This window comes from Acanthisitta chloris, unplaced genomic scaffold, assembly GCF_000695815.1.
Source record: "Acanthisitta chloris isolate BGI_N310 unplaced genomic scaffold, ASM69581v1 scaffold5232, whole genome shotgun sequence".
NCBI lineage: Eukaryota > Metazoa > Chordata > Aves > Passeriformes > Acanthisittidae > Acanthisitta > Acanthisitta chloris.
In genome coordinates, this window is record NW_008659771.1 from 50623 (window position 1) to 71662 (window position 21040).

At 37.5% G+C, this 21040-nt stretch overlaps 1 protein-coding gene across 1 annotated transcript in view; it reads left to right on the forward strand.

Moving 5' to 3' along the window:
• The window catches only part of ADAMTS20 (ADAM metallopeptidase with thrombospondin type 1 motif, 20), a gene marked incomplete at both ends in the record, with an annotated part of 62874 nt that extends 42572 nt beyond the window's left edge, over positions 1-20302 (forward strand). Inside the window, 11 exons of the mRNA XM_009069510.1 lie at positions 11375-11542; positions 12801-12974; positions 15305-15475; positions 16121-16321; positions 16456-16585; positions 16743-16837; positions 16936-17030; positions 17438-17571; positions 18303-18394; positions 19424-19528; positions 20217-20302. Coding sequence (XP_009067758.1) covers positions 11375-11542; positions 12801-12974; positions 15305-15475; positions 16121-16321; positions 16456-16585; positions 16743-16837; positions 16936-17030; positions 17438-17571; positions 18303-18394; positions 19424-19528; positions 20217-20302 — 1451 coding nt within the window. The remainder of the gene's footprint in view (positions 1-11374; positions 11543-12800; positions 12975-15304; positions 15476-16120; positions 16322-16455; positions 16586-16742; positions 16838-16935; positions 17031-17437; positions 17572-18302; positions 18395-19423; positions 19529-20216) is intronic.
• Positions 20303-21040: the final 738 nt, after the last annotated feature.

The following is a 21040-nucleotide window of genomic DNA, read 5'->3' on the forward strand; positions in this document are numbered from 1 at the left end:
CATGAAATGTAATGTTGGAAAGATTGATTGTTAGTAAATTGAAAAAATACTGGAAGAATGGCTTAGGTTGAAAGCAAACTGGAATTCAACATGTGAAGGTAGGTAAAATGTTGTATTTCTCATTATCTAAAACTTATTTTCATGCCCAATTAGTAGTTAATATAAATTGTGTGTGGTTTTTAATTCTTTAGGTGGCATTTAGTTAAGTGCCATAGAGTTTTATTTTGTATGCTTCTAAAAAGTCTGAAAAATTTCTGTCAATACCACATCGTTCCCGTATATATTGCATTGTATTTCCAGGGCTTTTTTAAGTTCGAATACAAAAGCCTAGATTTTAATCAAATTAAAAACATGAAGTGATAATTCTTATACAGCAGACAGACACACAGACCTCACGTATTTGTCATTCCTTTAATTTCTGAGCTCTGTTTTGCTGTTGCTAACATGATTAAATATAATAAATCAGAGATTGCACTTGCTGGTATCCAGCATTTCTTCTGCTCATGTTTAGGTTTTGGCAAGCTCAGCTTAAACTAATTCATCTACCTTCATAAGACTGTATTATGTCTAGTTACTTTTGTAATTGATTAATTGAAAAGACCCTGTCTCTTAATACAATGAAGTTTTTAAATTGTGACAAGATTATAAGTGAATGCTTATTTGCTGTGCAACCCATTTGTACAAATGTAGCTTCCACACCAGAGATCCTCCGTCATCTTAAATATGTGGCCTAACTTTTATTGTGAAGATCTGTGAACAAAATGTCTCTCTCAGAGGGTCAATATTACTTTTCAGTGAGGGTGCAGATTATATCATTCTTGTGCATTTCATCAGTTTTCCCCAGCTTCAGAAGAGGCAGGAGACTATCCTCCCTGTGATACAGTCTGTTAAACCGTGCCCAGTTTTTGGAAGCAGCAAATGGATTCACTTTGGATTGCTATTCAGTTTTTGTGGAAGTTAGTGAACACAACTTCTGGGTGGACACAGTTACATCTGGTTTTCTCTATTTGGACAATTTGTCTGGAAATGTATCCATTTATTGGAGACAGAGAGAAAAACCCTGCATTTCTCTTGCTCACAGTGGATTTCCCTAAGGTCCCTTATCTCCATTTCTGCCTACTTCTTTCTTGCTGCTTGCACTTTACTCACTATCTCCAGGGCTGCTGCCTTCATGTAATGGCTTAAAGCTGTTAATAGTGTTACATAACTGTGAGGTAAAGAAAGATCAGACTAACTGAAGTCTGGCCAAGTCAGCAGTTTGATGTCTGTGATGTTGTAATGGTAAAAAGTGCCTATACAAACATCTTTCAGAAGGTATCAAAGGCAAAGAGCAGGACTGCTGTTCAGTTTTGTAAATTGGACACAAACTCATACTTGTAGATTAGATTTGCAGAAAGTCCTAGTGAGGGTCTAGCTCTGTTCCTGATAGCCACTGGTTTCAGAAGGAAAGGTAAGGCAGAATTGTTTGTTGGAGGTTTTGGGCTTTTGTTTTGTTTTTGTTTTTAATTTACTAATGTTCTGTATTTTTAATTGTGATTTGCCTCAGCCATCTGTCTGTTGTATGTATCATTCAACCGAAATATGATCAAAGTTAGGTACATGTCCCAGATGTACTTTCTCAGGTGGTAGCCAGATGGAGCAGATTCAAATCAAGAGCAAGTAAAGCAGGAAGGATAACTAGACACTTCGATTTTTACTGTACTTGAACGATGAAATGGAACATATAGAGGAAGAGTTAAATAAGATACCAAATATGGTATGTCATGACTGTTGAATGAGAGCATATTAATCATCAACTCATGAAATTATTAGTTTTAAATCCACACCAGTATCTCCATAATCCATTGTTCTTCTGTTACTGTAATAGCTAAGAGCTTGTTTGAAGGTCTAATTGTATTATATATATCACAGAGGTAAAACAAAGCGAAGGTTGCTGACTGGAAAAGCTTAGTCTCATTTATGAGATTTGTAGACAGAGTGGGAATACACAGCACAGTGAAGCCTGGCTGAGTATCACAGTAGGTGAGGAGCTGAGCATGGTAACAGCCTGTGTTTCATATGCAATGTAGTTGGCATCAAGAAGGATGACAGGCTTTAGGCAGTGATGGACAGAATAGTGGTTCATCCTGAGGGGGAAATACATGGTAGGGCTTTCAAAGAAGGACCTGGTCATCTGTTTTACTTGTGCTGAGCTTGAGGTAATGGACAGTGCTTTGAGATGTCAGGGAGGTAGATCAGATTAAGACTTACTCACAAATCTAACTGGAATGAATGGAAGAAATTCTGTGGATGATCATTAAGTGGAATTTCCAGAGTTCTGGTTTTGATTTTTCCAACAGCTGCAAAGAGTATGGTTGTTCATCTGCCATCCAGGCAGATTGCTGTTTTCCCTCATTAAGGCTACTGCCAGCTGCACAGGACAAAAAAATTAAGACCATGTGGTGTCAACTTTAAAATATTGTCTAGAATTTCTCTGTAGCATCATCAGTAGTTTAGCTTCTGCAGATGTGAAATCAATTTACCTTCAATATCTGTGCTGATGATTCTGACTTAATAGAGTGGAAGGGTTTGTTTGGGTTGTATTTTATTTTAATCACGATGTCTTTATTTTTAAGAGTACATTAACACTTTCCTAGTAGATTCCAGATATATCCCATCATAGCAGGTTTTCCTTCTGGTTATCCACATCAGTCCTAAAACCTGTCTTTAATCCTCTTTATTCTTCCATCATTACCACTTTTTCTATGTTTATATGTAAATGTATGCAGCTTCTCTTTTATGTCTATCCATTAAATAGATATACTTTAGCATGCTTGAAAAATCAGTTATTCGGGGGGGGGGGGTTTTCACCCTTCAGATAAAAGTTGAAGCAAAATCATCTTAAAAAGAGTCTGAAAAAAGCTCCTTTTTTTTTGTTTTAATGGAGCATACTGTTCTCTATCCTGACAGAAAAGGTATGGCTAGGGACAGTGGAGAGGTTGGATGACCTCAGAGTCACTGCTGTCTCTGTTCTCAGCTGCCATCTGTAGACTAGCTGTTAGGTTGGACTGCAGTGCACTCCAGAGTCTCCTACACCCACAGTGGGATTGGTTTGGAGAGCACTGGTGTTAACATACATGCTAAGTACCTGGGAACCTTGGAAACAAACATGGATGGTGGAAACTTAGTGTGTGCCTGCTTGTCACCCTGTTATGCAGACAGATTATGTAGCTAGACTGAAAGAGGGGAAAAAAAAAAGTAAAAGTCACTCTTGGGCTGACTAGAGAAAATGATTACTGCCTTTGTTTGTTGCTGAGTCAAGAAATTCTAATATTATATGATGATATGTGGAGCAGATTGTTCTCTGGTTTCCATTCCACTGAGGGCAGTAGGTAATGGCAGGTACTTTGCATGAGGGCAGTCCTTCCTGAGCTGCTGTGTTGAAGAAAATGACTTCTGGAAGGCAAATTTACAAATTCCCCTCATGAAAAAGAATGAGAACTGACCTTCAACAATACTTTTTTTTTTTTTTTTTTACAAAAGTAATGTATTCTGCACCAAATTTGCAAGTTTTAACATGAATTACAATTAATTGAGGTGAAGTTGTTGGGGAGGAAAAATGGTCTTCAAAGGTAAGATTTTGAAGTAACACAAGTTTCACTCAGAACAGTACTTTACTCGAAAGCTATCTGAATACAGAAGAGATGTCATAAGTACTGCAATTCTCATGGAAAAATAATATCAAATTATGCTTTCTAAATGAAGTTTAGCTCAATGTTAACTAGAAAACTATGCTAGTTACCTGTGGAATCTAACTATAAATAAATAAGGTGTTAACTATTGCAATTGCAATACTATGGTACAGCATCACTCCACATGCTCCCCTTTCCTCCTCCTTCCACACAGCTTTTAATGCTGACCACAGCATCATTTAGTTTGGGATACCCCTAGGGGTTGACTGTCCCAGTTGTGTCCCCTGGAAACCTCTTGTGCACACCCAGTCCCCTGACTGGCCTTGGCACTGTGTGATCACTCTACAGCAATAACCAAAATATCCATGTTTTCAACACTGTTTTAGTTACAAATCCAAAAGCTTACACTATACTAGCTGCTATGAAGAAAATTAACTATCCCAGCCACACCCAATACAGTTACAGTACTGCTTCTAGTCACAGTCATTTACCTTTAAAGTCCCTGTATATCTAATACGAATACTAAGAAAAACTGTTTCATGCTTTCCATTTTTTTCATCTGTTTTTCAGTATCCAGAAGCCCCCTGAACTACCAGCTAAACTACATGAAACACTTCCTTTAAAGCAAAGGTTAAGGAAATTTGGTACAGAATCCCCCAAATAATCCAAGGCCTTCAGCTTTTCAATGAAATAATAATAGCAAAAGAATCAAAAAGCTTTCAATGCAGCTGCATGTTTGCAGCAGAAAGAGCCCTAATTTGGTAGGAATTGATGGCACGCTGGTCTGAGAGTCCATTTGTGCCACAGAAAGCACCAGGAGTTCTGTCAGGCTGATCCTCACAGAACTTTATTGCTATGAAGAAAATACAAACAGATGAATCCTAGTTACCAGCATTATGGAATGACTTTGAACAATAGTAATGAAGTCCAGCTTTTTTCTGTAGATTTAAGTTCCTAAAAGAACCTGACATATGGGAAACATTACTTTAGCCAATGTTGAGACAAGTCCTAGAGTTTCTGTGTAAAATGGTTACAGGATGAGTTTTTTTCAATCTGAATTTTTTTCGAGAAATGTTCGTATTTCTTATGAGATTTAAAGTTCTTATGGATTTATTTTTTGCCTACACATGTAATCTGCAGAAAATATATGGAAAATTCTACTCCCTCTTCATAAGCCTCCAATTGTGTGGAACGCCATAAAAGTGAAACCACATTATAGACAAATTGAGCTGTAAGGACTACATTGTTCTTGACCATGCTCAAGTTTGAATGGAAGGAGGTCAAGTAGCCAGTGTCACATTGCAGCTGTACTTTGTCCAGTCAGGAGGGTTAAACCTCAAAAAGATCACCACCACAGCAGAGTGGGCACCAAGCAGTGAGAGGACCATATTCCACCGAGAGTGTAACAGCGTGTTAGGAGCTCCAAGAAGGAACAGAGGCTTAGGAAGGGCTAAGTTCAGCCTTGTAAGAAATGCACTATGGGCTAGATGCACTAGTGCAAAGAACAAGGCCTTGCTCTTGTACCAGCAAGAATGTGACACTTCTTACTAATGATACAGAGCTGAAGAGAAGCTGGTCGGGCAGGTGTCTCGAGTCAGTGTTCAATGTGCAGCTCTCTAAAGAAACCACGGATGGTAGGGATAGAGGTCAATGCAAGACACCTCCCTGCAAGCTGTATTTAGATGTCTTTAGGCACTTGGGAGTCCCACTCAGGGATCTTCTAGGGAACCTATATTTTTCATTCAAAGAACTGAGCAGGAGCTATGCTCTGCCCTTACAGGTATGTTAAGGGTCATTCCCCACTTTATATTGATTAAAGCTTTTGATTCAGCATTTGAGAGACTTGGTTTCCTGTCTTTGTTATTTATTCTCTGTAATGGAGAAAAGACAACTCTTCCCTACTTGTCTCCCATGAGAAGCTGTATTGGACAGGAGTAGTCTTCAGTTCTCTCGCTGAAGCTGGGTCACTATCCACTAAAGGAACACAGCAGAACCAGCCTGCATCTGATGCCAAGACACTTTTGGAGGCAGGAATTGTAGTGGTTTTGCAGGAGTGACCTCTGTGAGATGCTGCTAGAGGCTTCCCCATGTTTGGCAGAGCCAATGCCAGTCAGCTCCAGGATGGACCTGCCACTGCAGCACAACTGAGCCAATCAGTGGTGGTAGTAACACCTCTGTAATAACATATTTAAGAAGGAAAAAAAGGTTATTGCATAGATGTAATTGCGGCCTGAGAAGAGAGGAGCTAGGATATGTGAGAGGAACAGCTATGCAGACACCAAAGACAGTGGAGAAGGAGGAGGAGGAGATAGTCCACATGCCAGAGATGAGGATCCCCTGTGGCCTGTGGTTAAGACCATGGTGAGGCCCCTGCAGCCCATGAAAGTTAACGGGGTGCAGTGATCCACCTGCAGCTCGTGGAGGAGACCCATGCTGGCACAGGTGGATTCCCAAAGTAGGCTGTGAATGCATGGGGAGCCCTTGCTGGAGCAAGCTCCTGGCAGGGACCTGCAGACCCATGGAGAGAGGAGCAAAGTTCCTGGTAGGACTTGTGATCCTGTAGGGGACCTGCACTGGAGCAGGCTGTCCCTGAGGGACTGGACTGCAGCCTGTGAAGAGTGACCCACAGTGCATGAGTTCATGGAGAATTGCCACTCGTGGGAGGACTCATACTGGAGAAGTTCATGGAGAGCTGTCTCCCATGTGAGGATCCTCAGCCTAGAGGAGGGGAAGGACGACTCTCCCTGGGCAGTGGCAGAAAACATGCAATGAACTGACTGTAGCCCCCACTCTCCATCTCCCTGCACCACTGGTGAGGAGGAAGTAGAATTGGGAAGGAGGAAGGGGTGGGGAATGTGTTTTTAAGCTTTGCTTTATTTTCTCTTTAGCCTGCTCTGATCTTGTTAGTAATGAAATCACTTGATTTCCCCAAGTTTAGTTTGTTTTGCCCATGATGGTATTCAGTGAATGATCTCTCTTGGTCCATATCTCAACCCATGAACCTTTTGTTGTATTTCCTCTCCCCTGTCCATTTTGCAGAGGAGAGTGAGAGAACGGGTTTGGTGGGGGCCTGGCATGCAGCCAGGGTCAGCCACTACAGGAATGAAGCCAGAATATGCCCAATTTCAGGAGAATACTGTACATACAGAGTAATATGCTCTCTTGAACTTTCCATTGGTGATCCTGGATCTTCTACATCTGAGGCAAGTGTATTAGCTTTCTCACGTGTTAAAAAAAATCAAAAATTGAGAGCACTTTTTTCCCTTCAGTTGCACCAAACATCACCCATCACTGTGTTTTGTAATGTGCCTTGTTCACCTGCTGTGTGCTCAGTGTACACCTAGAGCAATTGCTTTCCCTTTTTCTTAGCCCTAGTTAGTAGAAATAGAGGAAAATCTGTTTTAGGGATGCTGATCATCCTTATGGGCATGTAAAGTGCTGAGCTGGTCAATCAGTTAAAAAGATTATGCATGCTTGTAGAGTTAGACTGGGTAGCACTTTTAAAGAAAATTCTTTTAAGGTCCTTGGCTGGGGCTCAGGGCAACATGGGTGCTTCTGTGGCTGGTATGTATGCAGGACTTTAAGAGTAACAATCCTGGAATTAACTACCTAAATTTTAATGAGGTCCCATTAAAATTTTAAAGGACCTGGTCCTTTAAGATATTTAGGTATCTATTCAACACACTGATGTTGGTGGGAGATGCTCACTGCTGTGGAACTGTGCTGAAGTGAACAGGAGCAGCTTTGTGAAATTCGACAGTACCCCAAGCACCTGATTCTATAAAAGCTGCTTTGGAGGCACATCTTAGTTTGGTGCTTTATTTGCTTTTAGGTTTTGGCAATTGTATGTAAGCAGACCTATACAGGTGCTTAATGTCTGGGGGGGGTCTTTTAGCTCTTAAAAGTGGAAAGAGCTTTCATACCTTCAGTGAAACAACACATTAACCTAATGAATTAAACATCAGTGTGCTTTTATGACTTAAGTAAAAAAAAACACCATCCGAAACAACAACAACTAATAATAATAAAACCAAAACTGAACATACAAAACAGCTAAAAATAGCAACTTGAAAAGCTCATAAATTGAAACCCAGAACAGTAGGATACCAATGAATCACCTCTTACACAATGAAGGTCCTTGTTTTTCAGTGCAAGTTCAGTTTAACAGGAGGTTTGGATATAAGGAAACAGAAAATCAGATCTGTATCTTGATGGATATGTGAAAGAATAAGTTAGCAAATCTATATACAGTAATGTTGTCTATGTATTTCTGGAAAAACACTTTTTAAAGGGTTTAATGTACATAAGATTTTTCAATATAATCCCAATGTGTTGAACATGTTTTTTTAAGTTTTAAACATAACATTAAATTAGTGGAGTTAAAAACTCCCTGGAAAAAATTATTTAGATATGGGTATTTTCATGGTATGAGTTGGCAATGTTCTGTAACTTATTGTCTCTTGTAGCAAAGAAATGATGGCTTATACAAAGTTACATAACTAGAAAGATAAATTTCATTCCTTATAATTAATTTTTTTCTAAATACAAACATTTTTCAAATAATCAAAAATAATTTCTACATGCAGATCTTGGGTATCTTTCATTTGTGTTTCTGCACTTTACATTAAGATAACTAGTTTCATCTACCTTGAGTCATCAAAGCTGAACAGTATTTGAGTGAAATATTTTAAATAACTGTTCATAAAGCCTCTGTTATTTTTAACCTCTGAACTGTTATTTTCCTTTCTGAATTCCCCCTTCAGCTTTCCATCTAATCTGATTGAAAACAAATGTGAATTTTCTTAATTCCTGTATAATTATATTCTAATGACAAAATCTAGTAGAATATCTTTATGAAAGCGAAGGAAGAATTGCTCTGGAACTACTAATGATATCTTATTATAAACTAGCTTAAAACACAAATCTTCAATTTCTTTCTTTAGAAGAAAGAATAGCACAAGTTATAAAGATCAAATTAGGCCATTTAAATATAACCCAGAGAGAACTCAGTTGAATTTGGACTAACAAAGAGAAAAAACCACCCCAACCTAACAAAAAAAGATCAGACCTAGTTCTAACCTATGTAGAAATAAATAAACGTGTAATGTATCTAGTGGGTAGAGATCTGAGAATATCTTTGTAAGACTGAGATGCAGGATATGAGATTTCTTTGCATAGTCTATTGCTGTTAGCAGCCCTGTACATTAAATATAATTTTGGTGAATATACATATCTACACAAGGTGTATAAACAAAATGTGTATCTACTGAAAAGTGTTTTCTTAGTACTAAATGATAAGGGCAATGAGAAATTCAAAAGTGTGATTATGCTGTGCTGTGAGATTATTCTGTGCTATGGTAGCCTCACCTCCTAAAGCAGAGATTTCTTAGGACACCTTCTGATGGAGCCCTCAGCCTGGAGTGCTGTCCCCACAGGGGCTAGAATACTCCCCTGGGAGCATTCCAGAGCCTGATTTGTACTTCAGATGGGAAAACCATTGAGGGACAAGGGACACATAGCATTTTCCTAACAAATCTTAGGAAGAAGTTAAGTAGCTGCGCTGCACTCCACTACCTACTAAAGAATTAACAGGAAGAATCTTTGGAGTTTAAGGATCATTTTGGTCTATATTTTATGATTCAAATTCTTGAAAAATACCTTTAAGGGAGAGTTGAATCAATAAACAGATAATACCAGTATTTTAGTTTTCAGGCATACAAGTTATCTTGCCTGCTTTGGTGATTAAATCCTCTGAATTCAGAGCTCAGTTTTCTGAAAGACTTTTATAATGATACAGTTTGCATCCCAAGCTTTCTGACCTTCATTATTCATATATTGAAATTTCAGGTAATTTTTGTTCACTTCCTGTCTTAAAGTAATTTCTAAATTAATAAAACATAAATTATAAAACTACATGAACAGTATTTTAAAAAGATAAATTGAAAGATTTTTCTGAGAGCAAAATGATTTAATTTAGCAACAAACATTCTTATTCCTGAGATTTTAGAGCACATGTGAAAGGCAAATTGTGGCCAAATCAGTGCTCTTATCTTTTTGTAAGTATAGTGGAATAAGATGAATATGCTACCCATTGTATTGTGTGATAAATTTATTGCTTCATTCTGAAAAGATTTAATTTTAAACCCAGAGGCAGTTTCAATTAAACCTTTAGGATTACACATAAATATTTAAAGACACATAGGAATCCCTGTGGTAGAGGACAACAAAGTCAGCTGAGATTCTGTTTAACAAACTGTAGTTATTGTGAAAAATTCTTCTTATGTAGTAGGTTAATTTATTATAGCTTCTTGTTCTATATTTTAAAAACTTTCCCCCAGCTGTTGTTCTCAGGCAAATATTTGCCAGGATTTGTACTGAAAGCTGTATGACCTGAACTTCATTTTCTGAAAACAGGAGATACAAGTATTTAAAACTGCTTTGTTAAGTTAGTGTGTAATGCTCATGGCACAGATGATGATGTAGCATAAAAGGAAGAGAAATATCTTTGGTGCTTTTGAAGAAAGTCTATATTTAAACATTTTCTTTTCAAATCCACTGAAAAATGCAATTTTGATTTGAATATTAATTCCCTACCTGATTGTGTTGGAAATATTTGTCCAAGTGTAAGATACAGTACAGAGGAAATCCTAGAACAAATTAAGCATGTTCTCTTTCCAGACAGAAAATGAATTGTTTCTATTGATCAAAACTTTTTGATAGGATGATATGAAAGATAAAGATTCGTTGCAAGATATTTTTTTAAAAATAGAAAAAATACTAAAGTACTTACATTCACAATGTTCATGTTCCAAGAGAAGTCTGCTGAGTAGCCACCTAATTTGGAAGTGCTTCAGATGTTTGATGTCTTTGTTTGACTGAAAGCTGCCTAGGTCCTGCAACCCTGCACTGCAGGTGCAGAGGACAGCCCTGATGTGAAGAACTAAAATCAAACCTCACTGAAGTCTGACAGCAGGCCAGCAATTTAGCAGACGGTTGGCAATTTCTCCAGAAGAGCCTGATCAGTCAGACACACTAGCCATGGCTAGTGCATAAGGCCAGGGTGGGTTTCACAGAATGTATCTGCAGCCCTGTCAGGTTTACATCAGAGGAAGCAAGGGAGGTCCATAGCCAGCGGTGTATATCATTGCAATTTTGTGGAGGGAACAGAATACCAGGGTGGCTTGGCAAGTCTGCACCTTAGCTAATGGTATATACTTTATACCTCTTCTCTTGCCTTTTTGCCAGTATTGGAAAACACGCAAAGCTCATGGAAGGGGCAAACATGACTTCATAGCCTTATAGCTGGGAACACTCATAGCCATGGTTTTGCATTTTCCTTTCTTTAATGCTTGTGAAAAGCATCATGCTTACATGAAAGTAGCAGTATACATGCTGGAAACAGGAGGCTGCTAGAGCAAGTTCTTGTGAGATCATAATATCAAACTGTCTCCTGCATGGATACAGATGGCTGAGCTCAGGTTTTGTCAATGATGACTTCAATGAATGAATAAGAAGTGAAAGATTTTTGGCACCTGATCAGTAATGCTCAGTACCAGAGAGCTTACACAGACATTTCAGGTACGAACAGCAGATGTTGTGTGATAATATCGAAATTTATTCCTATAATCCATTTTGGCTGCTTCTGATTTTCTTATTACTCTGAGACATTAAGTAAAGTAACAAAACAACACTTCTCTTTTCAGTGTTCTGTTTCCTGTGGAAAAGGTTTGAAGTTTCGTGATGTGCATTGTCTCAATAGCTTCCAAGCTAAAATAGAAGAAGAAAACTGCAAACATTTGAAAAAACCACGAACATACAAAATATGTAGAGCTGGAAGATGTCCTGCTTGGAAGGCCAGTAGATGGAAAGAGGTATGTAAAATCTGCCACGATTATGTTGTCCATGAGAATACAAGATAAGATCACTTTCATGATGCACTTCTTCAATGGAAATAATTGTCAGGAAGTTTTTTTTTTATACCCACATTGTAATGAGACTTACAAATTAGCAAGTAGTTAATTAGATTTTCTTTCTTTTAAGAGTAATTGAAAGTAAATATCTATGAAAACTGAAAGTATTTGCTAATCTGAATTTCGGACTGCATAGATACTTGAGACTTTCCTCAACTTACCTTGTAAATTCCAATTAACAGTAAATTTTTTAATCTTACTTTGAACTTCAGCAATGAATTCAGTAGTATAACTGTATTTGCTGTCTTAGTCTAAGTATTGAAGTGAAGCCAGGTTTTGGGGGGAAGGACAAGAATCTCATGGTCACAAATACTGGCGTTTTCTTTGATTTTTTTCTTATAAAACATCTCTCACCTTGTTATAGTATGTGTAACTGAGCACATGGCAATATTTTGCATTTCACGCTCTCTTTCAACATATATTTCCCCACATTGGTAAAGACACACTACCACTCTCCCCATTTTAGCCACATTTGATAAAAGAATATGAACTTTATGATTAGGATGGAGTCTTTAAGTAGACTCTGGAACCTAATTGTGCTTCTGACTGGGGTAAAAGAGGGTTGTCTATATCAGCAAGCATTAGTGGTGTGGTGAAATTCCTTTGGTGAAGGAACAGACATTTGGCATTTAAATTCCACAGGGTTCAAAATCTTTAGTACTACCTGCAAAAGAAACAGAGAGATGCACAAAATGCTGCACAGTTTGCAAGATTTCCTAACCTAAAAACTGAGATTTTTTTTCTTTTATTGTAATATTTGCATTTTAAAACAACTGTCAGTCTCTGATAAAGGAAAGGTGCAAACTCAGAGCTTCAACTGTTTGATCTTGCAAAAATGTAAACTTTTGCTTTGCGTATGCCTATAATGATTGTCCTACTGTGGATTAAGATAAGCAGAGAGCTCAGTCTAGGTAACTCATATGTATTTATTTTCTGTATGTCTTGCAAATTTTTATACAAATCTTTTTTTAAATTACATTCTCAACAAAAATGTATACAATATTTTGTAAACAAAAGTTTCTTCAGATCTAATGAAACACTCATATGGTAAAGGGCTGTGAAGTATATTTTAAATAAGAACTTGTAATAATTCCAACTGTATCGCCTTCTGGGGACTGTCTCGTTTCACACTGACGTAACTCATTTTGATCAATTTTAGTGTTCTGTGTCGTGTGGAGTGGGGATTCAGCAAAGGGACATCTCTTGTCAGCTGACAGGCCTGGGGCAAGTGAGTGAAGCCATGTGTAGGCATGATACCCGCCCTGCTAGCAAGAGGCATTGCTGGCTGCCTGCCTGTGTGCCATTCCAGTGGTTGGCAGATGAATGGGAAGACGTAAGTAAGACTTTTGACTTGTAAGAAGTAAATGAGCCATGTCATGTGTCATAAGTTTTCTTTTTTCTCTTTTTTTTTGGTTGTTGATTTTCTTGGGTTTCTTCACATTTGGATGCATTTCTAATAGCTGCAGAATAATAAGTGGTATTTTGAAGGTCAAGCTTGCAAAACTGAAGAAGAGTGTCAAAGGCTTTGTTTACTCTTTTATACGGGATTTGGTTTTCTAGACAAAAGCTCTGGTGGAGCTCTGAGCAGGTCTCTGTTGATAGAATTGTCTCTACATAGTGTGTAAAATGTTTAATAAATCTTTGTTATGAAATATCATCTTTAAAAGCAGTTTTTAAGAATAGAAATGCAAGAGAAATGTCACATGGAAGTGAAAATTTTTCAGAGGTAAAATCTTTCAACAATGGCGTCTTCAAGAAGTTCTGTATGGAAGACTTAAAGCATCTCAAATACTTAAAGCATCTTTTCTTGAAGAAAAGATAAGAAGCAAATAAAACTTTCCATTCCACTACCATATATGAAGCAAGATAAGAAAATAAAACTCAGAATTCTCTTGCAAAATATGCATTTTCACATTTAAGAAAATCTAAGGGTACCTTCAAGAGAGAGCTGTTGTTTCTAAAGATGTGATGGCTATTTTCTACATGCTAAAAATTTAATAACTTTTGTTATTTATGCAAACATATAGAAAGAGGAGGAAGAAAAAAAAACCCCAAAGTTACGTATAATATGTGAAATGGTGTACAGAAGAGCTTGTATCTTCCTGTAATGTTAAACAAAAACCCTGTTTGTGTGGTTGTGGCATCTTAATAAGCTGCACTGCTAAATTTTGTGGAGCAAACCCCCTGAAACATTAAACATGAAGACTCAAAAGTCTCAGAGACACAATGCTGTAGAAGTAACAACTGTTGATATGCAAAACGTTTGCTGGTGCTCTGCAAAACCTGGATTATATTAATGCAATTTAGACATATGTATTTCTCTGTTAAAGTATATTGAAGGAAAGCTGGCAAATACATCTTTCTTCCAAGTGTTCTCATATGTCACTGTTAAAATCAGGAATTAGTGGAAGTGGCTCACAATGTCCTTTTAGCATAAATATACACTTTCAAAGAATGAGAGTGAATTTTCCTTGCCCAGAAAACATTCGTATACTCAAGCTGTGTATTTGGAGCCCTCCACTACAAATGCATTGTGTTTCACTACATCCTCCAGCTATTTCATAACTTCTTCCACATGTGTATTGCTGCTTGCTTGAAATTCTTGTGTTCCATTCCCTTCTCTCACCACATTCATATCCACCCTTTACATATAGTATTAATAGCAGTTCAAATGCTTTTCCATCTGTATTCCACACCCAGTACAGTACGTCCTCCACCAAACTCACAATGTTTTGTCCAACTGTCTGAGCTCTGAGTGCTCGTGTGTCATTTCCTCTCCTCACCAGTCATAACACAGCAGAAATATTTCCAGATCTAATGGTTCTCCAGCTTGCAGCTGGGAGACTGACAGAAGAATTTTTATCCTAAGGAGAAGAATGTCTACAATGTTAAGGTATAAAGCATCATGGAAAGAATTCTGCCTGTCCCCATTGTCTCATGACTGGGTAATTCCTTGTGTGCCTAACATTCTAAGCTGCTCAATGCCATTAAAAGAATAGGTATTTCTTTAAGTTGCACCAGCCAACTTTATCCACACTCCTGATACAGGTCCACACAATATTTTTATCCTGTGAGTGACTAGGTTTCTTAGAGGTTTAATGCATGTAGGTCTTCCATTGCTGGGCCACAGCCTCTTGCAAGTCTTCTGAACATGTAGGTAAGCCTCTCACTGATTTGCTTTCACTTGTCATTTTTTTCCATTTTTTCCCTTTTTGTCCTTTTTGTCCTTTTTTCCTTTTCTTTTATCAGTATAATATCATATATATGCTTGCAGGATTTCTTTCTGTTTTGTTTTCAAGACCAACTTACTCCTTTCATACTTCAGTGAAATCCTTTTTTGGCTCTTTCCTTTTCATATTGTTGGGCATTCACACTCCACCTATCATCTTGACATTTTAATTTTCTCCTCTGTTTCATCCAACAGTTACAGTGTCCTGTTATTATATGCTGTTGTTTTTTTCAGCTGGTTAGAGGTACCTGTACTGTGAAAGCAAAGTAAAGGATTCTGATTCAGTGATCAGTGATTCAATCTGACACTGATAGCAGATGTCAGAAGAGGTATTGCTATCTGGGTTTTACTGGAGTGTGGCAATCAGCAGATAACTTTATACTGTAAATGGCTAGTTTAAGTACAAAAACTGTGATTGTTTTTCTCGCTCTTAGTGCTCAGCATCATTTAAAAGGAAGGAAATACACAGGAAAGTTAAGTGTGTGTATGAAAAGCAGCTCCAAGTGGATGAAAGCTTCTGTGATCCTGCCACAAAGCCTCCATCGACCAAAACCTGCAGGGGAGCTCCCTCTAAATATGTTGTGCTTACAGGGGAACTGTCACAGGTACACTAATTACTCTGCTGACACATCTTTTATATAACTTTACATTTAAGAATCTTATATTGCTGTAAAATGTACATTATGTGTATGGAAGGAAAAAAGTAGTATATTTTTATTTGACCATAGGGAACAACCACTGACCCTCCCAGTCAGCCATGATTTATTGCAGGGCTGTTATCAGTCCTCTGTTAATCCCCCAGGGCCTATGGTCACCAGCTAGAGGAAAGCTGATTCTACCACAGGATTCCTTTGCTGGTTCCTGGGGAACTCTCTTGAAAGCTGACCTCACTGAAGTAACCAAAAATATTCTCCTTGATTTCAGTGAAGTGATTGAGTAGTGCTTTGTTTTCTTCGCTCATCTGCACTACCTTTGTGTGTGTGGCTGTGCATGTATTGCAGCTGAGAGGGAACAGCTCAGGAACCTCTGTGAGCTCTGAGAAAAGGGCAGCATGGGACTTTCCGGCTCATTGCATGTGTAACTGTTGTAGACCTTCACTTCTGCACACTGATGTGCCAGCCCAAGGCAGCATGTATTTGGTCACAGGCTTTTGCCAGAGTGAAGATCGGAGCTGACTTACCTGTAATGGCTACTCTGCAGAAAGGTTCAGTTTCACAGAATAATGCCTGTGCCTGGGGATTTTATTTCAGTGCTTAGCCAGCTGTGGGTTTGGTTACCAGCAGAGGATCACGTACTGTGTTGGAGTCCACTCTGTTCAAACTCCACATGCCTATGGCCTTCGAACTGTAGCGTACCCAGAGTGCCCAGTAGAGTCATCCCCATACCTTGATAAATGCAATATCAAAGGATGTTCACAAGCAGCCACCTGGAGAGTGGGGAAGTGGACCAAAGTGAGTACGGACGTGCAAGCTCATTTTTGACAGCTGCCTCTAACATAAATGAATACTAAGACTAATTTGCTGACATAATTATGTTAATTATTCGCTATTCTCTAAACTAACTCTTGATGACTATCCATGTCTAGTGCTCAGTGTCTTGTGGAGTGGGGATAAAGGAGAGAACTGTAGAGTGTATGACTGAAAATGGTTTATCCAGTGACTTGTGCCTGCCACGTTTAAAACCAGATGCCAGAAAGATCTGCCGTGAGGAAAAATGTAAGTGACAGCTGTAATTTTCTGCTGACGTTAATATTTTCCCAGGTTACTTATATTAAAGCTATAAATATATTTGGAGTGCAATTATGCAAAATTAGGTCCTAAAACCAAGCTCTGTTCCTGAAATATTAATATGATTTAATCATTCATTTTGAAGGTGAAATTCTTACCACCTGCAAAGATATGCAGATTAAAAAAGGGATTAGAAAGGATGGTGAATACCTACTTAACATTAAGGGAAGGATGATAAAGGTACTCTTAATATTTATGAGTTTTTATGAGCACATAGTTTTATGAAATAACACTTTTGTAATAAAGATTTTGCTAAAGGGTTGTATTTTTGCTTCCAGATTTATTGCTCAGACATGCACTTAGAAAATCCCAAAGAATATTTGACATTGGTAAAAGGTGAAGCAGACAACTTTTCTGAAGTATATGGATTCAGGTACAAAAGTGGGTTTGTAACATTATGTAGTGCATTTATTCCTTCCAAAATAAAAGAATAAAATAGTGCTTACTTTTTTAGAGAAAGATGAGTAGGGATTTTTTTAACTTGATTTTCTGTTTTGAATATCCAGGCATACAAACACACATACAGAAATGTGGATAATTCCAGGATGAAATTATGTTAATGGCACTAAATTATTATAATTTCTTTCTCTCCCAACTTCAGTAGAAATGGCTTTGATCCACATTAGTGTTTCAGTTGAGCCAAGAGTAAAAGATGAGTTTCTTGTACAGTAATTGTTGTAGTATTTTTAGTGCAGCATGGTGCAATACAGTTATTTTTCACTATGATATTATGTTGTGGAAAAATGTCAAAAGGTAAACTAAGTCTTTGCTATTCTCTAGGTTGCAGAATCCATATGAATGTCCTTTCAATGGAAGCAGAAGGCAAGACTGTGCCTGTCGAAATGATTACCTTGCAGCTGGCTTCACAGTTTTTAGCAAAATAAGATTTGATGTAGCTTCCATGCAAATTAAAAGTAAGCATTTCAGGAGTTTTAGCAAATGTGAGCATCCTATTGAAATTGCACATGGTCATGATTGCCAAATTATCATTTGGACCCACTCATAGATTCAGTTGTGCCATTTTGGGGCAAACAAAATTCTTATTTAATTTAGGAATTCAATGGGAATTTCAATGAAAAAAAATGAAAAAAACCACCACTACTTCCCCTGTTAATTTGTCCCAAGTCATCAAATGACATGAATCTTACCAATTAACATTTTAGATGTGATCTGCCTTCAATTTCTAAGGTTTTGTTCCCATTGTTACATTTTCTTTTATTCCATAGCATATTTTTCTTGTGAAAGTCTTCCTATGCTCTAATTAGTCCCTTCTCAGACTTTGGAGACACTAAATAAATGGACAGGGAATCTCACAGTGTTTTCAAACCCCTGTCTGAAGCTGGTTTGGTGGCCCACAACCATCTCACTTTGCACTGTGTCCAAGTGCACATCCTTCTTCCTCCTAGCCCTCTTGTATCCCAGTAAGAAAACTGGGCTTGTAGGTTGAACTAGTGTGGCAATAACCAAAATTCAAAGCACAGTTTGTCAAACCAGAACACGCAATCTTCCTCTCCAAACAAAAAACAAACAAAAAAACCCCACCCAAAGTAAACCAAAACCCACCCAAGTTAATGACTTTTCACACTGTTTTCACCTGAACTTCAAATGCAGCAGCTTCAGTGTTGAGTAATTTTCTGTTTTCTAGCCACAGATTTTCTTTTTGCTCAGACTATACTTGGGAGAGCAGTACCATTTGCTACAGCTGGAGATTGCTACAGTGCTGCCAAATGTCCACAGGTATTTATGATTTCTCTAATTTTTAATTGTGGAAAACATTCCACACTATTTGTATTAATTTCCTCTGGATGCTTTATTCATTAAATGGAAGTCTTCCACTTTGTGGGCACTTGAAGAGCAACCTACCCTATCCACATGAGTTTGTTAGCTCATCCTCAGTTACATGAGTGCTATAAAGCACAGCAACTTTACACAGAAGTGCTCTCAAAATAAATCTGCTGTACCAAACAATGTAAGATGAATTTTAGTGAATCACAAGAATAAAGGCTGAATGCTGTAATTTTGTATATGCAGATATACATATGTCCACACAAATCTTTATACATATGACTGACATTATTAGACAATAAAACAAAGAAACTACCATTCATAATAAATATTTTATCTTTGCTAAAGCTTTGATCTTGTGTTTTAGGCAATTTTATATAGGCCTAATACAGAAATTCAGGCGAATAGTGTGGAGGTGTGAAGTTTTCTGATTACAGTACTGCCTAACCTGACCATTAGGCACTTTGTGGAGGTAGTACATCTTTCCAATGTACTGCACTTCCGTGTGAATGAAATGCAATAATTTTCTGTACCCCAGTTTGTTTACCAAGGGAGTACAGTTTGTTGCTTTTAATATGTTTCCTCTTCTCATGTGAACTGATTGTTTTAAAGCTAGTTTTCAGAATGTGTATTTGCATAGGCAAATATCTTAGAATCAATAGTTTCTGTATCTGTTTCTAATGGTTTGTATTGCAAAACATTCCATTTAGCAATGCATTTGTTTATTTTTGCCTCCACTTATGTTCAATTATGTTATTTGTTACACTGAAGAAGAAATGGAAGATGATAAGATGATGACTCTTAGCATGTAACTAATGCCATGTAACTAATCCATATTAAATACACACCTTTGAGTACTTAATGTCTAGGCATAGCCTAAGTAATAGGTGGAGATATGACACTGCAATGTGTTTTAGTGTTTTGAACTCTCTCTCTCTCTCAGCTCTGTATTTTATTTTGGTTTCATTTTTATTTTGCTAGGGACAGTTCAGCATTAATTTGGCTGGTACAGGTCTGAGATTATCCAGTACAGTTAGGTGGATTGCTCAGGGCAACTATGCGACTGCTGACATACACAAATCCCATGTAAGTCAATGGTATTTTCCTCTACCTGCTCTTAGAACTTGGAATATTATGCCTCAAGAAGTACAAGTGTTGACTGTAGTGAAATCTAGTTGTGAATCAAAAATCGCACTCAAGGTCTCTGACCCATCTAAGACTTCTTCCAGATGTAATGTAGAAAACTATGTTTAATCACACTGTCCAGAATGTAATTCAGACAAACACTGCCTGCCTACCCATCTCTTAACTGATTTTAAGAGCCTATTGTTGCATTAATCAGGTTTATTAGAAGTTTTGAATAGACCTTTAAAACATCATCTTGAATTATCTTTTGAAGACACTTTTGTAAAAAACCCGAACACAACACCCAAAACCCCACATTTTGTTGAAGGTACCTTACTACAAGATGACCCTTAACAATTGTTTACTTTCACCTTGATTCTTGTGGGAAACCAAAAGACCAGTTGAACAAGAACAAGGCTGCACAGTTTAAGAAAACATTGGATGGTAAGACAGGAAGAAAGATAAAGAGTGATAGTGGTAAAGGATCTCTGTGCCCATTTAATGCTGTCTCTTTTTAGTGTTTGTAGATATGATTTATCAAGAGGTCTGTTGTGTGCAAACTCTGATGAGTTTTTTGTACAACTGTGATTTCAGTCACTTTTCTTGATTGTCGTTTCTCTTTTGACTTTTCTCTTTATCTAATTCCCAGGATGGTACTAAAATATATGGAAGATGTGGAGGATTTTGTGGAAAATGTGTTCCTAACACAATTATTGGTCTCCAGCTTCAAATACAGTGAGAACTCTGATGTACTAAGAGCATCAAAGCAGGAACATCTGCCATTTAGGTGCAAATTGTAGGTGCTGTGTATATATATTTTAATTCTTTCATCTCTGTAATGCTCATTGTTGTAACAGTCACTACTAAGAATTCCTGTTTTCTTCAGCATTTACTCGGGGATGTATTATCTGTTTGTGGGCTAGCAAGTGCATAAATCACAATCAAAAACCTTCAGGTTTTAATGGAGAGGCATTCATTCAATGTACAGTAGATATCAGCAAGTAAATTGCACTGAGGTTACTACCATGGGTAACACTCTAAATTGTACTATAATTGTAATTCTTTACCTGCAACTAATCAGTGTGATTTGCTATGCAGTATTCAGTAATATTTATACTCTACTGGTCTTGATCAGCTGTACTAAAATATAGAAAAGAAAGTTTTATTGTTATAGAGAGAGTACAGGTAATAATTTCAAATCTTCCAATTTTGTGTAAAACTTTTAGGAATCATCTGTCAATAACTCACAGCAGAAAAGTACATAAGCAGCAGATTTAAGATAGTTTCTATAAATCTCTGTGTTTCTTTGTCAGAAAAAGCATTTTTTCCCCATCCCTTTCATTATATTCTTCATGGTGCTCAGACCCTAATCCTGAGAAGTGTGCTTTAACCTTTGTAGTCTCTATAGAGACATCTGGGTGTAGGTTTGTTGTGGTTACAAGACAAGAAAATAAGGAAACAAATTGCTTCAAA